The sequence below is a fragment of the Sparus aurata genome, chromosome 24, assembly GCF_900880675.1.
Source record: "Sparus aurata chromosome 24, fSpaAur1.1, whole genome shotgun sequence".
Taxonomy (NCBI): Eukaryota; Metazoa; Chordata; class Actinopteri; order Spariformes; family Sparidae; genus Sparus; species Sparus aurata.
In genome coordinates, this window is record NC_044210.1 from 9,592,639 (window position 1) to 9,617,777 (window position 25,139).

Consider the following 25,139-nt stretch of genomic DNA (forward strand, 5'->3'; position numbering starts at 1 on the left):
TGCTAGAAATCTAGACTGATTGATTTTAATGTCACACTGAGTTAAAGTTCAGCAGCTCGCAAAAGTGTAGAAATATAATACATGATTTCTGTTGGAGCCTGATCTTCAAAAACAAAAAGTCTAAACCGTGTGAAAATAAAAGCTGTGTAGCTCGGGATGTCACTAGTCGAAACAGGATGCTTTAACAGTGAAAACATCACAATTGCATCATCTGGAAGGAAGTATTGCATGAAATGGGTGGAGGTGCAGATGAAAATGAAGTAAGTCACCACCATGCCCGCAGCCAGTTTGTTTACATTTTCGTCTGTATTCTGTATTAGTGGCTTCAGGTTGTTCCTCTTCTCACTGTGCAGACAACAATTAACGGGATTACTGATATAGTTTCAAGATGAGAACAGAAGGGGAGGCTGGTTGGATACTGAATTGGCGACCACTGATCTTGGCTGTCCACCATGAAACTGTTGTGATTGCAGAGATCCTCTGTGCTGCTGTGTGTACTGTCAACCAAATCCCTCGAATAAACTTTGGCAATGCACGTTTATGAATAACACAATAACTTTTTTTCTTTTTTTTGATCTTATTAGGTTTAGACACAAAAGCGACTTGGCACGGGTTAGGAAAGATCACGTTTTGGCATAAAATACCTGTTTTGGTTACCACAAACATGGATGGAGATGTCTGGACTTTTGGATTTCTTGCTGTCCTGTTTCTCACTTACAAATGTCAAAACGCAGCCTTGAACTGTGGTTACTGGCCCGGCCGCCTTCTCGCCTGTGACTCCACCAACATCCCCTCCACGTACACGTGATGTGACACATTTTGTGGCACGCAGCCAACGACGCGTACAAATGTGAACATATCCGAGGTTCGCAGAAAACACTGGTGAAGCAGCCGCGATTAGATACGCAGCTTCTTTGCAGCAGCATCTATAATTGACGTGCGGTAGTCCACAACAAGCTCATAGGTTTCTCAGCTGATTGTCGTTTCACCATGTGACTGCAGCGGTTCATCATTTTAACCTTAACTTGAACTGTGTTTGTTTGTCCTCTTATTCAAAATGTAAAGGGTGGGTACCGCTGCTTTGTGTGTGATGTTTTCATTTGGCAGGGTTGCGACAGAAAAACAAATGTGTGGCGTGATGTCTGGCACATTCACGATCTGCCGTCTATCTTGTCACGTGTTAATTATTAATGTAAGGATTACTTTCTTGTCTATATTGGACAGTAACCATTATTTCCAATTTCCATGAATAATTTCCCATCCGTTTTTGTCTCTTAATGAGGTGCCATGACGGAAGAAAGAACAACCAAACAATGAACACATTTATGATCATTAAACTGTGGCTGAAAAACAAGACGTAAGAGCTAGATGACTAAGATCACGCTGCCGTTTTTTGACTTCCTGTGTGCCATTTGCCATCAAAAGCCTGCAGAGGCTGTTGTGGTCAACGCTCACACTCAGTACATTGTCCTACTTGGGTGAAACAACAGAAATGTGTTAAAAAAAAAAAAAAGAACTATGACATGGAGGGAAAACCCGAGGCAGACGTACAGATACTGACACATGCACACGTCTAAATGAACAATGCAGCTATATTCTGCACATCTGGAACCCATCCACAAACTGTGCATGTGTGTGTGTGTGTGTGTGTGTGTGTGTACGAAAACGGTTACAAAACAGGTCGGACAGAATATGTGGCGTATGAGATGTTTATTTACACAAGCCATAAAACACGCGCACATACTTGTGTGCTCAGTGCATTCAGTTTCATGTACAGTACTTTATAATTACAGAGTACAAGACATCCAGGTAGTTAGCATTCTAGTTTGACATCGTCACAATTCAGTGCTGTTGGACACACACACACACACACACACACACACACACACACACACACACACACACACACACTTGAACAAATTATAGCTACATGGACGCACGCATGCGCACTCACACACACTCACACACACACACACAAAAGCAATTCTCACATAACATCCACAGGAAGCAGTAAGTCACTGTCGTAAACACCGAACATTTTAAAGCTGAGCTCAAAATCAACAACAGACCAATAAAGACAATAAAACATCTCACAACACAATAGCAACATCATCTGTATACACACACACACACACTCACTCTCTCTCTCACACACACACACACACACACACACACCCTTGACACTTTCAAATAAAGGCTTGCAGCCCAGAACGTTAACCCGCCGCTCACACATTTTCTGGCCTCCTTTTAAAATGTCAGCCGCTTGAGAACTTCTCACACTTTTCCCCGAACTCGTACTGTTTTTTTTTTCTTACACCGGACTCCTGCTGTTACACAACCCCAGTCACTTCTGCGTCAGTGTTTTTCTATTTCTAGAGATTTAATGACCGTAGATCCTGCAAAAATCTGTAGTAGCTTATTTTCTCGCCAAGCACTTGAGCCCCGTGTAAATTTTTTACTTTAAAGGGAAAGAAGCTGAGACAGAATCCCCCCGCGGTGTTGTGTAATTGGAAACATTGGGAATCTCACCATGTGTGGCTTCCACCAGTATGCAAACAGCCTACTTTTTTTTTCAGGAAACTCATCTGGCTTCAAGTCAGACAGAAGTGACATCATTGTAATGTAATGATGTGTTATGTAGGTGGGCGGCAGATCTCATGAGCTGTACAGGCTGCACACTGTCTAATGGAGACTACAGCTCATGCGGAACTCAAAGTAAACCTGCGTTTTCGGGGGTTTGCTTTAGTTGGCAGTTTCCCTTTGTTTGAATAAAATGAGGATAATCAGAGAGTGCAATCATGACGTTTTCCTTCTGGTCTACGAGTGGCTCTGTTTTAACGTGGGCGTCCTTTGTCCCATATGAATTGTGATTCTCTGGAAAGACGCGCTTTGAGTAAAAATAACATTTCAAGATGGTCCCTAGTTAAACCATTGCAGTTCCAACGGCACTTTAAGTCGTTAAAGTTGATGGATAAAAAAATTGGGGCGCTCTTTTTCATAGTTTCCAAATAACTTTTCCAAACCGGAACAAAAGTACTTGGCAAGAGAAAATGAAGCAAGACACAAAAGGAAAGTTTTTAAAGGTGAGTAAGAGCTGGAAGAGAACTGACTCATGGCACGAAATGAAAGCAAAACATGCTACTTTTTAGAGAGTAATAAACATTGTATGTATTGTAAATGAGATTATTGGGTTATTCATTGATTAAGAATTATTTTAAACTGATTAACAATTATAATTTAACTGCATCCAAACAGTTAAAGGTCCCATGTGGGTTTTTTGCCAACGCGTGGCTCCCTGTTGTGTTTATATTCTCTATGCTCACGAGGACACACATGCATGAGCACTCGCAATGAGATCCACATTACCGCCTCAGGCTATTTCAGTAGGAAACACAGAATGTAAACATGACTTTGCTTGTTGACAGGGAACACCACGGGGATCCTCTAACTTCAGCACCAGCACGTTTTCATTACGGAAGTTTTTCTTTTAATACTTATAATTCAAAGATTTAAAAAAACCAGGATTTGTAAAGTACGCTTGACAAAGATTACCATAAGTGTGTTAAGTGTCATTGAAGGAGGTAGAATGCTCCTTTTTGTTTATCTCTCTCTCACACCCACCCGCTCTCTCTTTGACCGTTTTGACTATCTTGTGTACCAGAAGCTCTCTCAAGGCATGTTGCCCTTTGACCTCTGCAGCAGGAATCTGGTTGGAGTGTGAGGGTGGAGGTTACCAAAGCAGACCAGAGATTAAGGCAAGGGGTCGAGAGGTAAAGCTCAGAGGTAACGTAAAGATAATGTTCTGAAGATGCTGATCCACAGTGCTTTAAAGAGATAAGAGATGCCCCAAATACCTACCAAATATTTGAGGAACCCCAGCAAACTATGTTAATATACGAGCATTTTGATCCCAGTTGATCTGAGTGAGCTTACTTTATGTCGGCGCGGCATTAAGTTTACCTTGGTTTCTATTTATGTAACCTGTTATAGACTCCATGCAGGAAGTTCTTTGACTGTGCTCCGTTCAACTGCATGCAAATGGCAGACGATGACAATGGATCATGCCGTGTGACATCGCACTCAAGTGACCATTGCCAGGCCCAATAACAACCGTTTGGAAAGCAACATTTTAAATAGGCGAGGGCATGTACAGCAAGACCTTAAAGGTTACATAGTGTAGAAAGTGAGATAACCATGTTGTTTGTTTTTTTATGAAGCCAGTCTTGGTGCTATATGAATGCTTTGAAATGTCAAAAAGTCAGTCCTGTGAGAAATGCTCACAGTGCGTATTCAGAAACTGCCTTCAAACGAGCCATCAGGACTTTAGTAAGGTTGTGATGTCACAACTATCCAGTCGCCGCCTTCAGCCACGCCCCCAGCACAGCCATGATTGCTGATGCGAAAACACTGTGGGTGGAGCCTGCTCAGGCCTGTGTCAGAGCTGACCAATCAGAGCCGACTGGGCTTTTCAGGAGTGGGGGGCCTTAAAGAGACAGGCACAGATGGGGTGAATAGAAGTGCTGCAGTATGAGGAAAATAATGTGTTCTTTGAACAACAAAGCTTGTAAACATTTTTGTAGTAGACACCCAAAGTTAAAGTATGAACCTGAAGATGACCATAAAATTTTACTTTTAAGTCATTAGTTACCTCTTCTTTCACCGTCCGTCGGAGGCTGGTTCCATTTCTATCCACAGAGTGTCTCCTTGCACAAGCTTCTCCAACCGGACACCAATACAATGCAGACAAAAGATCTTGCTTTGTTTGTCAATTCCAGATCATTACAGAATCTGGATAAAGTCTTTCTTATGCCAGTTCCCTTAATGAACAGCCTTCCCATTCATTTGTTTATAACCTTTAAATGTTGCTTAACATTGAGCCTTTACACTTAAAGTATTGAGCTCTAGAGGAGTCAATATGCATTCGACATGCATTAGCTTAGCTCAAATGCAAATGGCTGGAAACACCCTGTAAGTGGCAAGAGGCGGCCACCAGCTGTTAGAACTGATGTGCTTATCAGTCAAACAGAAGGAGTCATTATCTAATGGAAACACCCCTTAAATAGATAAGAAACTCCACAACCATGAGAGAGATCTTGTGGTCCACAAAACCTCTCCAAGCAGAACACACTATTCAATCCTGTGTCAAATAAATATAAATATCAAATAATAAAATACTGTTATGGTAATAGAGTTTCTGCAGTGGGTAGAGTTTGTGCAGTTTGGAATTGACCATTAGAGTCCAATGATGGGCAAGCCAGTTCCAGGTTTGCCGGCGAATTCTCTCTGGCCAGCGATGATTTAAAAACCGAACCCCTGGTGATTCCCACAGGGGCCCGGCAGACCGAGGACCAGCAAAAGTGCAGCACGCTGGGGGAGAGGATGATAAAGACCCAGGGGTCGATGATGGAGTTCACGGAGATAAAGCGGAGGGCGATCAGGTCCAATCTGTGAGACTCCACGTTAGTCCAGAGGGAGTTGATGTACACTCGGAACTGAGAGATGGACAGGAGAGAAGGAGGAGGAGGAGAGGGAAGAAGGAGATCGGGTGTTGGATTAGCTGTCGTTGTATGATCTCTCTGCTTACACCATGCATGAAACCCGAATCCCAGCCAACATGATGGTTTAACACTAACCCCAAACAGATGACAACTGGGACCAGTTTAGAGGAGTGGGACAGCCTGATATGGAGGATAAACAGTGGATATTAAAAGCTCTTATCACTTTAATGCCATGCTGATGTCCATCATGCACATTTGGTTTAAAAGTTCCTGAAATGCCAGGGTTGCTGATTGATGTGAATCCCGTTGTTGGGCACACACTGTTGTGTGAATACATGAAAGAGGATGTGGGACATCTCTGTGACCAGTGACCTTTCCCTTTGTTTCTGATCCTGCCAGTTCAGTAAGATAAAAACAATAGCCTGAATTCAACTGTGGGAGCCATCATAAATGTCATCACAGTCCAGGAGAGCATTTAATGCGCAGGTCAAAAACTGTATACCAACAATTGGCATACAGTTAAACATCCCCTGTGTATCCATGTGTTTTTACATCCCCTGGTCCCTGTTTTTGCCCAGATACCATGGCAACCACGTCTCGTTTGTCATTATTCTAATTTATGTTTGCCTGAGAAACACTGAGGTTTGAAACTTTGCGTCAAGACATTTTTTTGGTAGCTTTCACGTTCCAATGTGGGGATTAACTGTTCATTTCCTTCAATAACAAACCAAAGTCCTGGACAAGGTCACCGCTGTGAGCCATGCGACTAGCGCAGCTAAGACACAAAAGCGGTGTTTATTATCTTCCATATTTATGACTTATTTTGGTTTTAAATTGAGGCATGGTTGGGAGTGATGAGGGGTAAAATACACATAACCTGTGCCACATTCATGGTAATTACTGCAAAGCTTTTCATGTTAAAAACACACCATTTCCTCTTGGTTACAACGATTATGATAAATTTGCTGCAAGGCTAGCAAAAACTGTCACGAAGCTAATGTGTCTGACTGTTTGCAGAGGTAGCCGGAGTGAGTGTGTACTTTGCGTATTAGTCGAAATCTGTGTTTGCTCACTCTAAATCACTTATGAATTTTCAGCAAAATGCACACTTCCTGCTTCTACCCTCCGCCACGCCGAGAGCACTACGGTTGATCACAGCACACACACACACACACACACACACACACACACACAGGATGTTTGCAGAGGACAGAGCAATGTCCTAATTCAAGGAGGACACTTAAATAACTCGCAGCGTAATTTTGTTTGCTTTTTCAGAGACAAACACAGGCAGCTGATAAATAATTGAGACTGTGACCATGTGTGTACTTTATGGTTTGAAGAAAAGGCTGAGAGGCAGATGTTGAATTCTGCGGCCAAGCCAAACAGAGATTCCCATGCTGATATCCAGCTGAGTCGGTTTACCGACTGAGATGCACAGATTATGAAAGAATCCTTGTTGTGAAATGCGGATTGTTTGATTCTTCCCGTCATATATCACAGCCAGCACAGGATATTCATACACTATTGGAGATGTCAAGGGCTGAATTGTGACTTGTGAACCAACACTTCTCTCTGTTGGCATTGAAATTCGCTTCCAGGTTTCAATGACTGACCATTTACAGCCTGGTAAAGGCTTGTGAGCTGCAAAAACTAATTTTGCTCTCTTGGACCAGGAAAGTATTTTGAATTCCAAATTGACTTAACCAGAATCTGTGCTTAATAAATCTAAAACATTTTATTTTCCAATTTTCCCCACCATTTTGATTATCCACAGTTCATAAATGTGTTAAAATGTCTCAGTTGTCTTGTCTGTCTTGACATATATGTTTTTAAAGTAGCTTAACCTCAACAAACTGTGAATTCCACTAGCAACATGCGCTAAGATGGCAGTTATTGCTACCTTGCTATGCTAGCCGAGCTATCTTGTGTTAGCTGTGCTTAAGCTGATTTCTTTTTCCTCACAAATGGCTCTTCAGCTCCTGGCTCATGTATCTGGGATAGATGACTAAAATGTTTGTTTGTCAGAATTAGCATTTTTTAAAATTTGAGATAGGAGTCCGCAAAAAAGTCAGTAAATGTATTTTTAGCTAAGGCTTAATTATTTCTTATTTCTATGGTACATTAACATTGTATGATGTGAAACAGAACTGAAGATGTGATCTTAGCTTTATTTTGCCAAATTTGTTATCTGGGTTTCGCCCACACAGACCGGAAAAGTACAATAGAAAGTTTTGTTCTTGGGAATGGCCGTCTTTCTTGTGAAACTATGCGTATGTTTAGCCTTCAGCCTTTTTCCGATCAATTAACAGCAACAAGATAAATATCTACATTCCACCTCACTATATTTCACACACACACACAATGGTGGGACGTGTGTTCTTCTGCAAATGCAGATGCCTGCTCTGTTACAAAGTCTTTGACCTTTAGAAAAAAAAACAACAGTTTTTTAATATAGCTGGTTTTATTAGCATCACTGTGGCCAAGAATGAGCAGCTGATTTCATTTATTAGTTCCTCCTCTGTGGCTAAAATTCGCGAGTGAAATCAGCTTCTGTGGCAATAGGCTGACCTGAAAAACGGCAAACTCCCCGAGCTGATGGCCACAAGGTTGGGAACCAGCATATTAATACAATCCATGGAAGCTGTGACTAGTTCACAGGTTTAGAAATGCCTGCTGCTGGTCTCTCTGGGGATCAGACAGGAACAATATCCAGTTAAATGTGATGGGGAAATTGACCTTAAAACGAATTGTGAAGTCAAACTATTCACTGAAAATGTATTATTCCCTTCTGTGACATTTCCCGTTCTCTTTCTCTTTCTGCCTTCATCCTTCTGCCCGCCCTTTTTTTCTCTTGCAGTTTTATCACCGTCTCTCTCCTCATACTCTTTCCTATTGTTCCATTATAAAGTTTTTTTTCTCCTGAACTGACTCAGGATTGACTCCTCTCAAAAGCACCAAATTTTCCAACATGCCAATGTTGTGCAAGCATTGCCACGCCAGACTCGTTAGGCCAATTTCCTGTTGCTCAGCCACACAACCCAGTGGCTGGATTGTTACCATGAAGACTAATTGCTTATTTTTTTGGACTTACCAGCCTTATGAGACCACTGCAAAAGGCACTTAAGAATGTCTCTTGAGAGTACATCATCAGCCATTAGTTTGATGGGTGAGAAAGCTGTTAAATACTCACTTTCCCAGAATTTGACTGCAGGGGAATGGTTATTGTTTCATAACCCATTTAGGAGAACCCTAACAACAAAATCTGCATAAAGCTGAAAAATAACAAACAAAAAAAAAATTGTATGAACTCTTACAAAACTTTGAAATGACTCATAAAAACAAGTGTGGTATTTGTTTTCTCTTGAGGTGTGGAACACCTCCATGCTAATCACGCTAATGTTGTTTTAAAACCACATGGGATCATTTCTGTGATTAGTGCCAGGCCTTGCCATGTGTGTGTGAGACAGAAACAATGTAGGCGCAGGCTTGTGTGCGCATGTGGAGACAGATTTTTTTGGGTTCATCCAGGCTCAGCCGTGAAATCCAATCCGCACTCGGAACCCGATGTTTCTTCTGCTCTCTTGGGGCCAACAGGAAGCGTGATAAAAGTTATAATTCGAAGTGTCTGCATGGAGTTGATCCTCAGAGAACAAAACATCGCCCTCTGTGTGGGTTTAGTTTTCAAGAATCGTGTCCTATTTCCAAAAAACAATGAAAAATGCAAAAGCTTCAAGATCTTTGGGTTTGGAATCAACTGCACCTCTCATATCACGTAACTGCATTCAGATGTGATCTTTTCAGTCTTTCTTTCCGTTTCTACAGTATGTCTATCTCTACATCACTATGCGCCAAAAAGCTATTGTCTGGTGTTTTTTCGATTTTTAATGCGATCATAAAAAAACCGCAGGTGCTTTATACAAACACACAAACACGTCAGCACACAATTTCATACTTGCAGAAAAATGTGATATGATCTGTGTGTGTGTCTTTGTCAGATATCCTGACCTCAGACTGTGGCATCATATTACAGGCAGTCTCCCCACCAGTGTTTATATATGGCTCTTCATAAATTATGCATTTGTAGAATTGCTTAGGCTTGAGGAGCTTGGAAAGACCACCAAGCCGGTATAAAACACATCTTAATCTTACCGAACAATCTCAGCATCAATCTTGATCTTAATCAATCTACCTAGTATTTTGAAAATCTTTATACAAATGAATATTAATAGTTACTGATGAAACACCAATCAAGCCTCCCATCCTACCACTGAGAATGTGTTTACAACATTAATGGCAGCAGAATAATGACTCACATTAATTTCAAAGAGATGTTTTAGCAGGGCTGTCAATTCTAGACATTGAGTCACTGACAGATGTTATCAGATGTAGCAGGTTTTACTAGCATCAATAACATGGTGTACAGAGTACAAACTGATACAGACAAGTGTGGGCTACCTCAGCCTTTCTCTATGAGCAATACATCTTAAAGGTCAAGCTAAACTTGGACAATAATGGTGATGCTGAATGTGTGAAATCTCACAGCTGGTTAGAAGTGAAAGAGCACAATGCTCAGTTTATATGGCTGACAATCCAAATTTACAAAAGTCAAAATGTAAGCACGTAATTAATCAATAGTGAGGGTAATAGGTTCTCATGCCATGTCGAGAGCACTTTTCTCTGAGCAGCAGCTCACATGTTTGTCCCCACCAACGTAGCAAAATGTCTCAGATTACAGACTTCTCCTCTCTGTCTTTGAACAGAGCCACTGAGGTCCTATATAAGGCCCTGCTGAGGCACCACATCACTGGAAATGTGAAATGGCAATAGATACCGTTTTTGCCTTCATGCAGATCACAAAGAATGTAATTGGAAAAGGACATTTAACTTGAAGGTTTCTTTGAAATGAGAGACCGTGTCCCTCTCAGCATCGTCACTTAGTGCGTGCTTTGATTGAAATGTGGTGAAACGGTTTTGCTCGTCTTACCGCAGGGCAACAGATGGAAATGTCTGCCAATAACTTAATGTGGCCATTCAGCGGAGATATGCAAGAGAGGCGAACGTGACGGCCTCAGGTAAGTGATTCACTAGTATGCATGACACAGGACTCCCGTTATAAAAATAATGTATCATGTCTGGCTGACGTTAATGTTATGATGACCTCTGCCTGCAGTGGGGAAAGGTCTGGTGACCGTCACTGGATATCTGATGCAGAGAAGGTAAGACAGGCTAATGGCAGGAGATAATGGGCATGAAGACGCTGATAAGCAGCCTAATAAATCACAGCCCCAATGTACTGACTTCTGCAGGCACAAACACATCGCCGCTAAATTTGAAATCAAGAGCGCTTTAAAAATAAAGAACAGTTACAAGAATGTCTACCCAACAAAGCAAATGGATGTTTGTTTTTTGAACTTGTTTTCTGAAGTTACCAGACTGACTAAATGAACTATAAACTTGTTGTCTCATCAAATTGCAGATCCCTGTTTAAGGCTTCATGTTCCTCTGAACAATAACTCTCATTTCTGCTTTGTGGTTTAGCTTTTTGCTCAATTAGCCCTGGAGCCAAGCCACTGTAAACTAGTTCCATTGTCACATTAAACTGCAGTACACTGTTTAAGGTTTTATGTTACTGTGGACAGAAACTCACAGTCCAGCTATGAGTTTAGCTCATCGGTCTGTTAGCTCTATTCGACCCATTAGCTGTTAGCTCTCTTAGCCAAACCACTGTAAACTTGTTGCAATGTAGCTTGTAACTCTTCATGTTCCTCCGAGTCCCGCCGTGTGTTAAGCTCTTCGCTCTATCAGCTCATTTAGCTCCGTTCGTTAGCTGGGTTAGGGTTAGGGTTAGGTTACCTTTAAGCAAACCTGTATATACAGATATATATGGATTTATTTTAGGTGTTCAACTTTTACTTTTTTGGGTCCTGCTAATACTACGGAGAGTCGAAAGAATCAGCTGTAGCCTTCTTTTTTTTCTCTCCATCAGTGTTCTCTCCTTTGTGTCTGTCCTTGTTTACCGTCACTGCTGTACCCGACTCATTTGTTTTAATCTGCCTGTTGTTGGGGAAGTGAAAAGAGCCGACGTGGAAAGCCGATACCGGCGTCCTTTACCTGCCTAAGGTTGAGTGCACCTGGTACATAGTGTACTGGTGCACAGTGGAGGACTACTTAATGAAATCAACATAGACATATATAATAATGTGATTCTTTACTGTAAACGCCGCGTTGATAGTTCATTTTCCTCACCACAATCATCAAGTAGTACTGACTCAGAGCTTCTCAGAAAATGTTATCCCATCATGCCTTGAAGAAATAATTAGATACTTGTATCAAAGGATGCTCTGTTTATTGATTTGAATGGCTGCTAAACTGTGACTGACTCTATAAAAGCCTCTATTCAGCGAGGAGACAGAGGTCATCCAATTGCTTCTGTCTTCATGTGGTCTGTGTTTGTGGATGCTGTTAAGTACGCTGCAGAATTTGGCAGAGAAGAGGACTCGAGCCACAGCTGAGATGCCGCAGAGAACAAGATGGCACTTTGGCCCATTACTGCTGAAGTAGAGTGCACAAAAAAAAAAATTCATATCCTGCTGGGAAAGTAATATTGATTTTTCCATTTGCGATCCAGAGTGACACTTTTGAGAACCGAGGGGGGGTCACAAACAGATTACTCAGGGGGTCGTACGGCATAATGGCTCACAGTTTGGATAATGAGCCATTTGTGGGTGGAATCTGCGCTTTGGTTTTGTCCATCCATTGAGCCGCTATCAACTTTCTGGCTCGTATATCAATATTAGAAACGCCAACATTACTTTCTTGCCAGCACTGACATCAGCTAATCAGAATTCTGTTTTACTGTTCATCTTTACCTCTACTGGCTCTCGTCTACAACCAGGACATCTCAAAAAGTTTCTTCTGCAGTTCGTGCGTAATCAGTTTATACATCCCTTGAGTATAATTCATTAATGCGCTGGACAAAATCATTTAGCGGCTGTTCTCCTTGCGATGGGGTCGATGTCATTAAATGGGGTAATGCAGTCCATCATTTGAGCCTGGAACAGGCATGGTCAATGATTATTATCCCCCGGTTAGCCATCAGTCACAGCTGGGTTTTTTGTTGTTGTTGCTGCATTTGAGACAAAATGTATAATTACAATTCATCAGACGGATCCCTTATCCATCTTGTCATCATGGTCTCTACCCTAATTGTTTCCTGATGAAATAACTGATTAAATCCTGGATTCTTCAAAGAACATTTACAATAATACAGTGTGCCATATGAATGGCGGAGCTTAACTTTAATAATCGGCTCTGTTGGATGTTGTTTTTTTTTGTGTTCTCTTGACTTTCACTTAGATAAATAAATGGTTTAACCAGCATATTGCTTTGTAACAAAACATTGAGACTAGGTCTAGAAATATTGGTATTTTCATTGATTAATTCAACAAAATCTATCTTGACAATTTAATAAGTGTTTCAGCTGTTTTTTTTATATAAAAATGCCAAACTTTTCTGGTTCCAGCTTCTGCAATGTGAAGATTTGTTGCTCTGCATATAAGATAGTTAACTGAATGTTTAGGGGTTTTGGACTGTTGATTGGAAAACACAATCTTTTTGTATCACCTTATGGTCTGGGAATGAATAAAGAGCATTTTTCACAATTGTCTGCCATTTTATTGGCAAAAAGGGATTCATCAATTAATTGAGACAATCTGATTTATCTTTGATGAAGAAACCCATTACCTGCAGCGCTTACTAGAAACATTTGACCATTTTGCACATGTAAGTTTAAAGAACACCACACTTTTTGACCAAGGTCTACATAAAACAGGTTCTCTCGAAAAGAAAACCAATATTATAAGCATTTATATAAATTATAAATAAAAAATAAATTATACTAATAAATAATGTTAGATAATTTATCCTTAAAGGTGCATATTGTAAGAGTTTTAGTTTAACAAATTCAAAAATTCAGAATGATTATTAACAGAAAGATTCAAAATACCCGTTAAAAATACTGTGAAAGATGTCTGTCTAAGATCTCTAGCACAGATATCCACTTAAGTTATCATGATAACCACGTAGCCCCTCACCACTTCGTACCTCTGGACTCTCAACCTGAATAAGCATTAAGTGTTTTCTAGGGAAAAATACAGAGTGTGTGTCAGCTTTTCCTGTCTAGTCTCTCTGTTGACTCCCAAAGTAAAAATGGAGTGGAAATTTCATTAAAATGGGAAAAAATGTTCCATCTGTTTTTTTAACAGTGATTAATATTTCCTTTTAAACCCCCCAAAGTCTGAATAACTGAGTAGATTAACCAATATCATGACATTATATCTATATTTAATAACTATTGCATCAACATAAGCAGCTGAGTCAGACATGCTGTGAATGGCATTGATAGAGTAGTTCCTGTCTACAACTTGGCATCAGGAACGCCCATAGTCTATTGTATTGTTTATGAATAGCCCACAAAATGTCACATGTGCAGAGACACAGTTGCACACAGATATGAATCACAGCAGACTGTATTAATTGTATCTGCTCAGGTGACATTTTGACAAAGTCGTTTGCTTTCTCTCTCGACTGTGACCAGCTCTCATTAGGGAATTGAAAATTAAAGAGACTGACACTGAGTCTGAGTACCGAGCAATAAATGTGGATTAAATATGCATTTGACACATTTAATCAATAGTACAGCCGCTACTTGCAATGTTTTTATATCAATGATTCTCTTAATTATTCTCAAGATTCATTGATTAACTGTTTAGCCAATAAATCGTCACCGACACCAACAGTCCACAACTCAAAGAAACTACCTTTACTATCATAAATCACAAAGAGAAGCAGCCAATCCTGTAGTTTCAACTCTGACACACCTCAGGTTTTTTTTACTTGCTTCCTGATTCAAAATACTGAAGGTCAAAACTAATCAGTGCTTTTATGCAGAAAATTACCAGAGATGTATTTACATTACTTTAGTGGCGGAGGTGGCTTACAGCAGAAGGCAGACTTAAACACCCGTCCTGACAGGCACAGCGTCTTGGAACTTTATCATCAACTTAAAGACACTTGTTGCACTCAGTTAGACCTTACAGAGTGAATTCACCCCAACAAATCTAATAAAACAAGGCGTACTGCTGTCAGAAGTCAACGGTCAACACTTTTAAAGCATTCATGTGAGTGTTTTGCTGCCATCTTACCACCAGGGGCAGTGTGCAGATGATGAAGATGATGGTCATGAAGACCAGCAGGATGAGATGCTCCACCTCCTCAGCCATGGACGTCGACCTTCGCTCGTTGTGGGATCTTTTGGTCGATATCACCGAGCCACCGTTCCTCCTACGGCGCTGGTACATCTTATACAGCTGGTACACCACAAACCCATTGCAAGACACAATAGCCAGCACCAGCAAGAGCATAACACTGGCGTACAGGTTGGCGTAGACCCGGTGGACTGTTTCTTTCGGGTTCATGTCAATGAAACACCATGTGCCGGGGCAGTATTGTACATATGCACCAAATCCCGCAAAAGGGAGGAGACAGAATAATGTACATAACAAAAACACCACTGGGATTGTGATATAGGCACATTTCTTGGTGACATGCCGGTTGTAGAAGTAGGGGTACCCAATGGCAAGGCATCTCTCTAGTGCCGTAGTCAAGAGAAGTGCCATGGTCGCAAGGCTGAAGAAGGTCATGCTCAAACCAAAGTATCGACACACACTCTTAGAGTGAGTCATCTCCGTTAAGGTTTTGTTCTGGTGATACGACAGCTGCACCAACGGGCTGATCAGGCAGGTGCCTGTAAGGTCCGTGACGACCAGCGATGTGATGAGGATGTGAAACAGCGAACGTCGGCGCCCACCCCCATTCCTTGAGTCTCTACAGCGCCGGACTTCCAGGATCACCAGGGCGGCCACGTTTCCAATGATGCCTGCAGCAAACATGATGGCACTGATCGTCGGGGTCTTGTCGGGGTCGATCCATTGTTTGTAGTGGCACGTGTCGTTCTCTGGATTCCCCATGGCTGAATATTGGCTGGGTTTAATTCAGGAAAACGTCTGTGGTTCCAAAAGTGTCAAAACTGTGTCCTTACAAAGTTGTCTGAAGCCATCCTGGTGAAAGAGCGAGGAAGAAAGAAAGCATGTGAGATGTAGAGCTGCAACAATTAGTCGTTTCATCAATAACACTTTCTCTTCCTGTCCCTCAGTGACAGACAAAGTGTCTTTCACTGTGTATATCCTTGTAAATAATTGCATTTAGCAAAGCTGCTCTGCTGTTAGTGTTGACGGATCAGGCGTGTGTGAGCTGACCGATCGGAGCAGACTGTATTCAGGAAAGGGGCCGCAAAGAGACAAGAACTGAAACAGAGCGTTTTCACTGGACAGTACGGGAAAACTGAAACCTATTCAAATAGCAACTAAAATAAAAATAATATTTACCTGAAAATGAGCATGCTTTTCTTTATTGTTTATGAAAATAAAATTTGGGTTTGCTCTGACAATTTGAATGTGTCACCTTTAGCAAAAAAGTTGTACTAATCTTGATCAACTGAAAAAACAATCTTCGGATTAATCTATGCTGCCCTCGGGAGATAATAAGAGAAATGTTTGAGCAACACAACCTTTTCTGTCCTGGGTAAACAGTTTACTGATAATGTGATGATTATTTTCAGTTATGTTAAACCAAAGTTAACCAAAGTCGCAGCCCTCGGACCATCTGTCTATCGTCAAACTCGAGATCTTGGCTCCTGAGCAGATTAAATTCTGACTGAACTCTAGCGTAGGTCACAATTTCAATGTTGTTCAAATGTTCCGGCATTCAAAAAATTACACTAAGTGGCCGCAACATTTGTTTACTCTCATATAAAGCCCGAGGGGGTCCTGCATCATCTGTGAAAGATGTTTACTGGTCTCCTCTGACTTTCACTGACACTGTTTTGACTGAATGTCAACAGTTCTGACAACACACATCACTTTAATTCCAATGTTTGCAAGTCTTTGTCTGTCTTCAGTGATCCCCTACATACACAGAAAAGCCACAACAGCATCTTTCTCACATAAAAAGGGACATTTTGCATGTATTGAAAAATTCCAGGGCTTGAACTTGTGCTTCGGTGTGGCTTTTGGAGTTGTGAAACCTAAAGTTGTTCCCCTTCTGTCTCACTGGTTAACAGATATCAGCTGTCGGGGGTTAACTTTCAGGAGCTGCGATCCAAGTTTTCACACTGAATTTTCAGCTCAGATTCCCTCTTGGGAATACGAGTGTTCTGTAAATATATGCCATCATACTATTAAACATATGTTCCACTTGCATGACCTGCATGTGCCTTCGCTTTTTGAGTGGGTGTGTAAAAGGCAGATTACTGACTCACCTACTTGCTCTGTCCAACGTGTCCGCTGTGGTGACGCCTGCTGGAGTACAGGGCTCCAAATGTCACTGGATCGGTCCAAAAAGACACTATTATAAGTGAGGGAACGTGAAATGTTTGCCTCAAAAACAGCCGAGAGCTCTGACAGATGTGTCCAGGTGTTGGGTCAGCGGGCAGCTGGATGCGTTACACACAGATTAAGGGAGATTATATGTCAGTTGTGATATTAGCGGGATAATACTGTGTAATCAGACATGTAAGAACACGAGACACGTTCTTTCGTGTGGAATAATACCATGACATTTAAGAACTGAGAAATTCAGGTTTTCTTGCGCGTGACAGCACCACTTGTTCATTAAAACAGACAAAGGGTCTGAAGTTCGGCTCAATTAAATACACTGAATTGAATTTGAAAAAGTCAGTGTTCAGCCTACAAAACGTGTTGATAAACGAGACAACAGACGACTTACTGCGTGTTAAAGTTGTAATTTGCTTGGAAATACATGCTGCGGGCTTTCTACAATGTACGGCGGATGGAAGATTAACTACAGACACACACGATAAATTAAGTCTAGCTTTGACAGCAGAGGCGAGTTTCGTCAGCAAGCACATTTAATACTTTTCTAAACAGAGATTCGCTTTCAGGTCGCTCCGAATGACAAAAACAGCGCGAGGTAGTAGCTGCCTATCACGTCCGCGTGGACGCATCCACACAATTAACTTCTCACCTGTTTAACAACTTGCTCCGCGCGCTGTGTTTATGTCCGTGTTATGAAGTCCAGACTGACTCGCAGAAGAAGAAGAAGAAGAGAAATAAATCCCGACGTATCCTCCTTAATTTCACTTCTAACGCCGCTCCGGTTTAAATGTGAGGTGTGGAGAGGGCGAGGCGCGCGGCACTGTGATGAGGCGGGCATGAATGGACCCGGGGTACAGGGAATGATGCGGTGACGTCACGCGGAACGGGTAACACCCCCCCCCAGCTGTGTGAATAGAGGCTGGAGCTGTGCGAAACTACTGGGAGTAACAAGTCTGGGGTAATCTGTAATCATGGTATACTAACAATATCATTTATTATATTATTTATTTTAGGTATTAATAGTATTACCATTATTCCATATTTATTCTAGGTATATTTATTATAAGTTCTGCAGTAAAATATCAGATGAAAGGACAGAGAGACCCTGTAGCAACAGAAATTACATACTGTGGGACTAATTGCCATGTTGAATCAAAGGGTAACTCCAACAATTTTCCACATTAAAGTGTGTTTTGGGGAGTATTGCGCATGTGAGAAAAACTGTTGTGGCTCCAGAGGAAGCTGCATGTAATCTTATAAACTGTCTCCAGTGTTGTCACTCAGGGGCTAAATTGCATTGTGGGTAATGCAGGCACCATGTTTTTGAAAAGCTGTCCACTGGTCTCATCGTACTCGCAATGTGTTGCCATCTTTTGCAACATCAAAACAATTTGCTTTTAGAGAAGGGAGCATGCACACATGTTTGCATTTATGCACATTCATGAAACAATAATTTTGATGCAGTTTGATCCATAGATTCGTTTTATTTTGGTTATTCAACAGAAAATAGACAGACAATTGTCCAAAATCCATAAATATCATACTTAAAGTTGTATAACACAGCTCAAAGCAGCACATCCTACCACTGAAGAACCAGAACGAGGTAATGTTTGATATTTCTAGCATTATTAGTGATTATATGATTTATTTATATTAAGGTTATCCCAACGGACAGATTCATGTTTTGCAGAGACGACCGCTGTGACCGCCAGACAGGACATTTAAATCTCTCCCTGTCGCTTTGCCCGTGTGTCTTGGATGATAACAGAATTGAGATGCTCTCCTGGAATCATGCAGCCAATTTGCAAACTGACTGAGTGAGACAATTTGCATAGCATGAAAGAAAACAACTAAATCTTTCTCCCAGTCCCACGAGAAACGTTTCTCGAAACAAACGACAGGGAAAAGGTCTTCCAAATGTGCATGCAAATAAAGCTGGCTCCAAAACCAACAACATTATCATATTTTCACTGGTATCACGCAACCCTTTAGTTACACCTGTGAGTGGACGTATGTGTGTGTGTGTGCGCCATGGACCAGAACATTCAAAGTATCTGCGGTGAAAGATGTGCGTCTGGTGTGCTTTGTGTCTGTCGGTGTGGAGATTGCATGCCGCCCTCCCGGGTTTCCTCCCACATTCATATGGATTTGAGGCCTTGATTTCCCAGCGGGGTTTTTGGGATATGGTTGTTTGTCTTTCTGGTCTTTCCTTGTGACCCGGCGAAATATCCGGCTTGTCACATGTCTTCTATTATAATTTGCTGGTGATCCAAGAAGCTTAAGGATGAATCAACAAATGACTAACAGCAGGTGTGACCATCTCACATTTATCTGTTTTTCTTTCCAGGGCTGTGCCACGCTGTTGATGATTCGGTGCAGCGAGGATGCCATCAACAAGAAAGGCACAATCCAAACATCTGCTCATTTTAAGCACTGTAGCTCTCAGAAACTCCATAATGCACTGAAATGTTACCCTAATTACATTTTTTTTTAAGAATAGAATAACTGCCAAACGGGATTCTGTAGGCTGAAAGCCCTGATAGGACGGCAGCTTGAGTGCTTTTATTCAGGTCCATTAACGTGACATATTGCCATTATGCCATCGCTGCTTCCTCTCTCACTCGGTCTCCCTCCTTCTGTCTACACTCGTCTCTGTTTCTGCAGACTTTTGTGCCCCTCCAGAATGAGCTCAGCCGCTTTAATATTGCCTCTTCCTGAAGTCCTTCAGCTGATGCAGTGTTGAACTTCTGATGTAAGTAAGCCATGTAAACATTTTACAGCCAGACGTCGTAAAGTTCTCTGTGTTATTTTTAGTTTGGACAGCAGGAATTGTCTCCTGCACCTCTCCTCTCTGCCTGGTCTCTCCTTTCTTTCTCTTCTCTCTCTCTCCCGTAGTTCACTCTCTCCATTCAGGTCTCGCTCTCTGTCTCTGTCTCCTTTTACCCTTTGCTCTATTTTTGCTTCCTCCCAAGCAGAGGCCTCTTTTACCTTGTCCTCTGCCCTTAATGACACCAACATACCTTTACCAATTTCCTTTCCTTTCTTTCACTTCCTTTCTTCTTGTCTCTCGTCACTCGTTTTCTTTGTTGTTAATTTCCTCCATTTCCTTTTCTGTCCTTTTCTTTCCTTTCCTTTCCTTTCCTTCCCTGTCCTTGTTCAATCATTTCCTTTCTTCTTCTTGCATCTCATTTCCGGTCATTTCCTTTACTTTTCTTTCATTTCTGCTCTTTTGCTTTCCTTACTTCCCCCCTTCCCCCTCATCTGTCCTTTCTTTTTGCCTTTAATTTCCTGTCATTGCCCCCTCTGTCCTCCCCTTTTTTCCTCTCCTATGCTTTCCTTTCCTTACTCAAATCTCCTCTATTTCTGTTTGTTTCCTTCCATTTTGTGTTGTTTTCTATCCTTTTCTCTCTGTTCCCCATTCTTTGTCCCTCTTTTACTTCCCTCTAATGTTCTTGCTTTCCTTTCCTTTCCTTTCCTTTCCTTTCCTTTCCTTTCCTTTCCTTTCCTTTCCTTTCCCTTCCAGCCCAAAGCACAGCCACACAGCTGGACTTTAGAGGAGCAGTTGTTTAGCTGATTGTCCCTCAGTGACTTTATGGCATATTAAAGCACTATTACATCCACTTAGAATAAAGTCTTCCAGATGACAGTTTTAAACAGAATCAGACAAGCAGTCAATTCAATCCAAATCTCTGTGAGGAATCCAGATTAGTGAAGCTCCCTGATCCACCCTTGAGCCGATATCGATCCAGATGGTGAGAGAAAATACCATCTTAAGTCTGTCGGCACTCTTTATATTTAGAAGCAATTCAATTATTGATCAAGGTCTTAATCCACAAGTCCTCTGCTCAGCTCTGCTGGTAAACAGCCTTTGTTGAGGGCCTGGCACCAGTTAAAGTGCTGACAAGAGCTGGATGTATTGTTAGTCGGTCTCTGCACACACACAAACATGCACACACACACACACACACACACACACATACACACAGAAACAAGCACACACACGCACAAACACACATACAGCCTGTTAATGGTCCTTGTCTGAATCATTGATGAGTTCATCGATTTTTGTGCATATCCGATGTCACCAATGAAGGCAGTCCGTCAGTCAGCAGCCTGTGATTACACACTGTGACAGCGACAGACATCAACAGAGCAGATCTGACATCAGATGTTCAGACCATGGTTGGTTGGAGTGCAGTTATCCGAATATAAATATGGCTGAATATGAAACCAAGCTTGATCATTGCAAACATGTCAGACTGCAGAATATAAAATGGGTTTTAGTCATGTGCAAAAAAATTAAACATTATTTGGGATTTCACAAACTAAATGAATGAAATCAAATGTTATTTCTTGTCACCTTGTTGTACTATAGTATCTGAGCCTTGTCTTTGCCTCCACCTACAGGTTCCTCTGGGTAAGTACAAGCAACATCCATTACTGCACAGCATTGATTGATGGGGGGGCATTTTCAATCAATAAAATGCCTCTTTCTTTCTACTTCTCTTCCTCCTCACACTGTCTGTGGTAAACAACAGTGAGCTTGTAATTACTTTTCTACTCCTGCACACAGAAAAATAATGGTTCTTAAATGGTTCTTCAAGAGGCTCTCTGGTTCTTTAAAGAACCATCACCAATTAGAGAACATTTTTATATAGGGGATGGTTCTTCGCATACTTTATGTGGTTCTTTAAAGTACTAAAGGTTCTTCATTTTTATTGGAGTTATTTGCTGGCATGTAATAGCATGAAATTAGGGCTGCAACTAACTATTTTCATTAATCGATTAATCTGCAGATTATTGTCTCAATTAAGACCCAGAAATGCAGCAAATTCTTACATTTTACTTTTTTTGCTTAAACGTGAATTAAACGGATATCAAGTCCTATTATCAAAATATCCCCATGGGGATATAAACAGCGGAAAGTATTCCAACTCATTGCACACTTTTCTAGTGTTAAACATTTTGTTTAAATTGGATGACACAGTCGCTCATAAAGACGAGGCATTGACACATAATTTGGTACAGACACGCACCTGTATAATCACACTGTGTAGAGGAACTGGTCCAGGCAGTGTCTTCTGAGGAGCACAGTGGGCTCAACAAGGAAAGAGATGCAAGTGATGGAAATGAGATGCACCCTATGTAGATAGGGAGTCTCAGAAGTCTTCTGCAGAGATGGGACCACCATCTCAAAAGTACTCCATGCTACTTTTGGTAGAGTGGACATAGAGAAGCTTCTCTGTAGTGAGAGGCAAATGGCAACACACCGTGAGTTCACCATAAGGACTCTCTGGCACTGCATCCGCTGAAATCATCACCTGCTGTGGCAGCCTTGAATGTTCCAGCCAAAGCCTTGACCTAAAGTGTGTCTGACGCTCCACATCCAGTGTGACAGAGGGAAGGAAGGAAGGCTGAAGGAAGTGGCTCAAATTAGAATTAGCACGAATTTTGAGGAAATTAGGAATGTCTTTGTTTTGTCATTATTTTGTCACACTATTGTGTGTTTGGAAATTAACACCAGCGAGTGTGCCAAAAGAGACGACATCTGAGTAGTCACGGTATTCAAAACAGTTCAAAACAGTTCAAAACACACTCAAAACAGAATGATAGGGGGAAAAACACCGGGAATTTCTGCTGCAGCCACATTGAAATCTATTGAAAATTATATCAAAAATATTGACAATAAAAATGAATAAAACGAAGATGCAATTCCAAACAGCTGATGGTAGTTTTCAGCTGAAAACTGATTCAGGTGATCTGCGCTTGGCCTCATTAAAAAGCATCCAAGGATGTCTGGGCTGTTTTTGCCTCCATACTCACCCTTCTTGAACCCCGTTGAAGAATTTTTTTCAGCATGGAGGTGGAAGGTTTATGATCGCTCTCCACACAACCAGCTGTCCTTGCTGGATGCAATGAATGCTGGTTGTGGAGATATTTCTCCCGAAGCCTGCCAGGGATGGATCAGACATTCAAGAAGATTCTCCCCTAGGTGCCTTGCCAGAGAAGATATAAGATGTGACGTCGAGGAAAACATGTGGCCGAATGCAGATGACAGGGTCTGAATATTACAGTATACATGTGTTGTTTTTTCAGTTTTATCTCTTACTGTAATTTGTATTCTACCCCTGGAATTCTGAGATTCTGCATTATTCTGTTTACGTAATCTTTATTTTTTTGTATGGTCCTGAAGTACTTATGCAAAATCACAAATGTTCTTGAATAAATCTCTGCATTCCTGATTCAGTGTTGTTGCAGCATATTACAGCATATACAATAATTTAGACCTATTAAAGTGCAAAAGATCCTATATAAAACATTGATTTACCTGACAAAAATCATTCTAACTTGAAATATAAGATGTATTTGATGTAATGTTCTTTGTTGTTAGTATTTTGCCGTTCCGTTTGTTAAGAGTGATTGTGTGTGTTTCCAAAGTGAGACAATGTGCTAGTGTTTTGTTGAATGAGCTTCTTTTGAGACAAGTATGAAGTGTTTTGGTGGTGAGACACACTTTGGGCATGAGATTAACTGTTGAGCTGAGCTGCATGATGGAAATGCAGACTGTGTTAAGAGTTTTGAACGTGTCGCTTCAGTTTCGACCAATGCGTCTTAGCAATTTAAAAAAAACTGTAAAATATGACTTGTATTGTCTGTTTATAGCTCTGCGGCTATCATGAAACCTCTAAATGTGCGATATAATGTGTGAACATTATAATGCTGATTTAATGCAGCATTATAGCTGTCTGGGCTTTGGGGTCATTTTTATTTCTGCATTTTGCTAAAACTGTGTCTTAATGACATTGAACAATATGTGAATATGTGATTTCCATCTTGTTGTTTTTCCTGAATTTTCTTTGTAAAGCTATTTAATGCAAATGTGTCCTTTTTGGCCATGTAAATAAAATTGACTTGACTTATTCTACATAGTGTTCTTGTTTAGTCTGACCATCAGTCCAAACTGCAAGAATATTCGATTAATGATCGTACAAACAACATAAAAACATCAAATACTCACATTTAAAGCTGTAAGGAAAGAATGATGATTTCACTGGATGTATTTCTTAGTAACATCATTTTTTTAAATGTCAGAGTGCATGTTGTATACTGCAGTATACGGTTTCAGCCACAAGGGGGCGCGCAAGGTTAAGTATTTTAAAGTTGCGTGTATGGCCTTGAAGGGAAAAGTAAGATGTAAGTAAAATGTAATAGGCGGTTGTGCCACGTTACATGTATGATTAAAGTTTATTCAATAAAAAACTTAGAGATAAAGACATGCAATTAAATACACTAATAATACAAATGCCTTTACTCTCTTCAGGTTGAAACATTAATTGCAGATATATTTACTTAAATCTGCTTCTTCAGTGATTTTAATGCTTTATTATAAAGTCTTTATAATATGTCTTTAGATTAAAAAAAAAAGTCTAGTCCTTATACGTTTATCAGGCCTATCTGGATGAATGCCTCTCGAAGAAATTCAAATTATCTAGGAATTTTAACCGGTTTCTCTCTCTGTGTGTGTGTGTGTGTGTGTGTGTGTGTGTGTGTGTGTTGAAATTACACAATGTCTCTTTTTTTTCATTGTTGTGAAACAGATAGAGTTACATCCGGATTAAAAAAAAAAACTCTATTTGTCTTTTTCTCTAATACGAGCCAGATGTTCCTACCTCCAGCGCCGGGGACCTGCTGTCACTCAGCGCGCCTCTGACCAATGAGAGCGCGCCCTGGCTCCTCCCTCGCGCCCTCCCCTGCAGAGAGTACCCTCGGCTCGGTCGCGGCGGAGAAGAGGAGAGCTCTCCTTCTTTTCTTCCCCTCTCGGTGCATCCGCAACCTCAGTCCCCGCTGCTCCTCTCAGCCCCGTCTCTACCATGGAGAGAGGGCGACTGCTGGCCGTGTGTGTGCTCTGCTGGAGCTGCAGCGTGCGTGTGGTTACAGCCATCCAGAGGGCTGACATGTTCCCTTACGGCTCTCTGAGCGGAGATATGATCCTGGCAGAGGGCGACGATGAGACCTCCAGAGTGCTGTCCCTGCCCAGACCCGTGTACTTCTACGACTCCCTCTTCTCCCAGCTCTACGTGAGTACCGCTCCATCCAGGCTCCTGTGCATGTTTATTACTGACTGTTGGAGAGTGGGATAGTTGTCTCCGGTTGGCATGGTGCAGGTGATGTTTGCAGCTGTTGG

At 41.3% G+C, this 25,139-nt stretch overlaps 2 protein-coding genes across 16 annotated transcripts in view; one reads left to right on the plus strand and one right to left on the minus strand.

Moving 5' to 3' along the window:
• Positions 1-1,695: 1,695 nt before the first annotated feature.
• Positions 1,696-17,820, minus strand: ptger2a (prostaglandin E receptor 2a (subtype EP2)). 6 transcript variants are annotated; one of them, XR_003983080.1, is made up of 5 exons: positions 17,604-17,817; positions 16,879-17,052; positions 14,705-15,619; positions 4,649-5,492; positions 1,696-4,483 (listed from the first exon to the last, which is right to left on the minus strand). XR_003983080.1 is itself a non-coding variant. In XM_030410285.1 (4 exons), exons 3-4 carry the CDS (start codon positions 15,527-15,529, stop codon positions 5,178-5,180), a joined length of 1,140 nt encoding a protein of 379 aa, XP_030266145.1. In that variant the 5' UTR covers positions 15,530-15,619; positions 16,883-17,052; positions 17,604-17,820; the 3' UTR covers positions 1,696-5,177. The 6 variants fall into 6 exon arrangements, 5 of the variants coding, with proteins under 5 accessions (XP_030266145.1, XP_030266146.1, XP_030266144.1 ...); XM_030410285.1 differs by having other exon boundaries at positions 1,696-5,492; positions 16,883-17,052; positions 17,604-17,820; XM_030410286.1 differs by having other exon boundaries at positions 1,696-5,492; positions 16,879-16,943; positions 17,604-17,818.
• Positions 17,821-24,718: 6,898 nt separating this feature from the next.
• The window catches only part of nid2a (nidogen 2a (osteonidogen)), a 39,644-nt gene continuing 39,223 nt past the window's right edge, over positions 24,719-25,139 (plus strand). For 6 of the 10 annotated variants that reach the window (XM_030409935.1, XM_030409943.1, XM_030409939.1 and 3 more), the window contains exon 1: positions 24,721-25,032. In XM_030409935.1, the coding sequence (XP_030265795.1) occupies positions 24,826-25,032 (207 nt within the window). In that variant the 5' untranslated portion in view covers positions 24,721-24,825. Of the gene's footprint in view, positions 25,033-25,139 lie in introns of all 10 variants that reach the window. The other 4 variants (XM_030409937.1, XM_030409938.1, XM_030409941.1 and 1 more) reach the window with 2 other exon arrangements.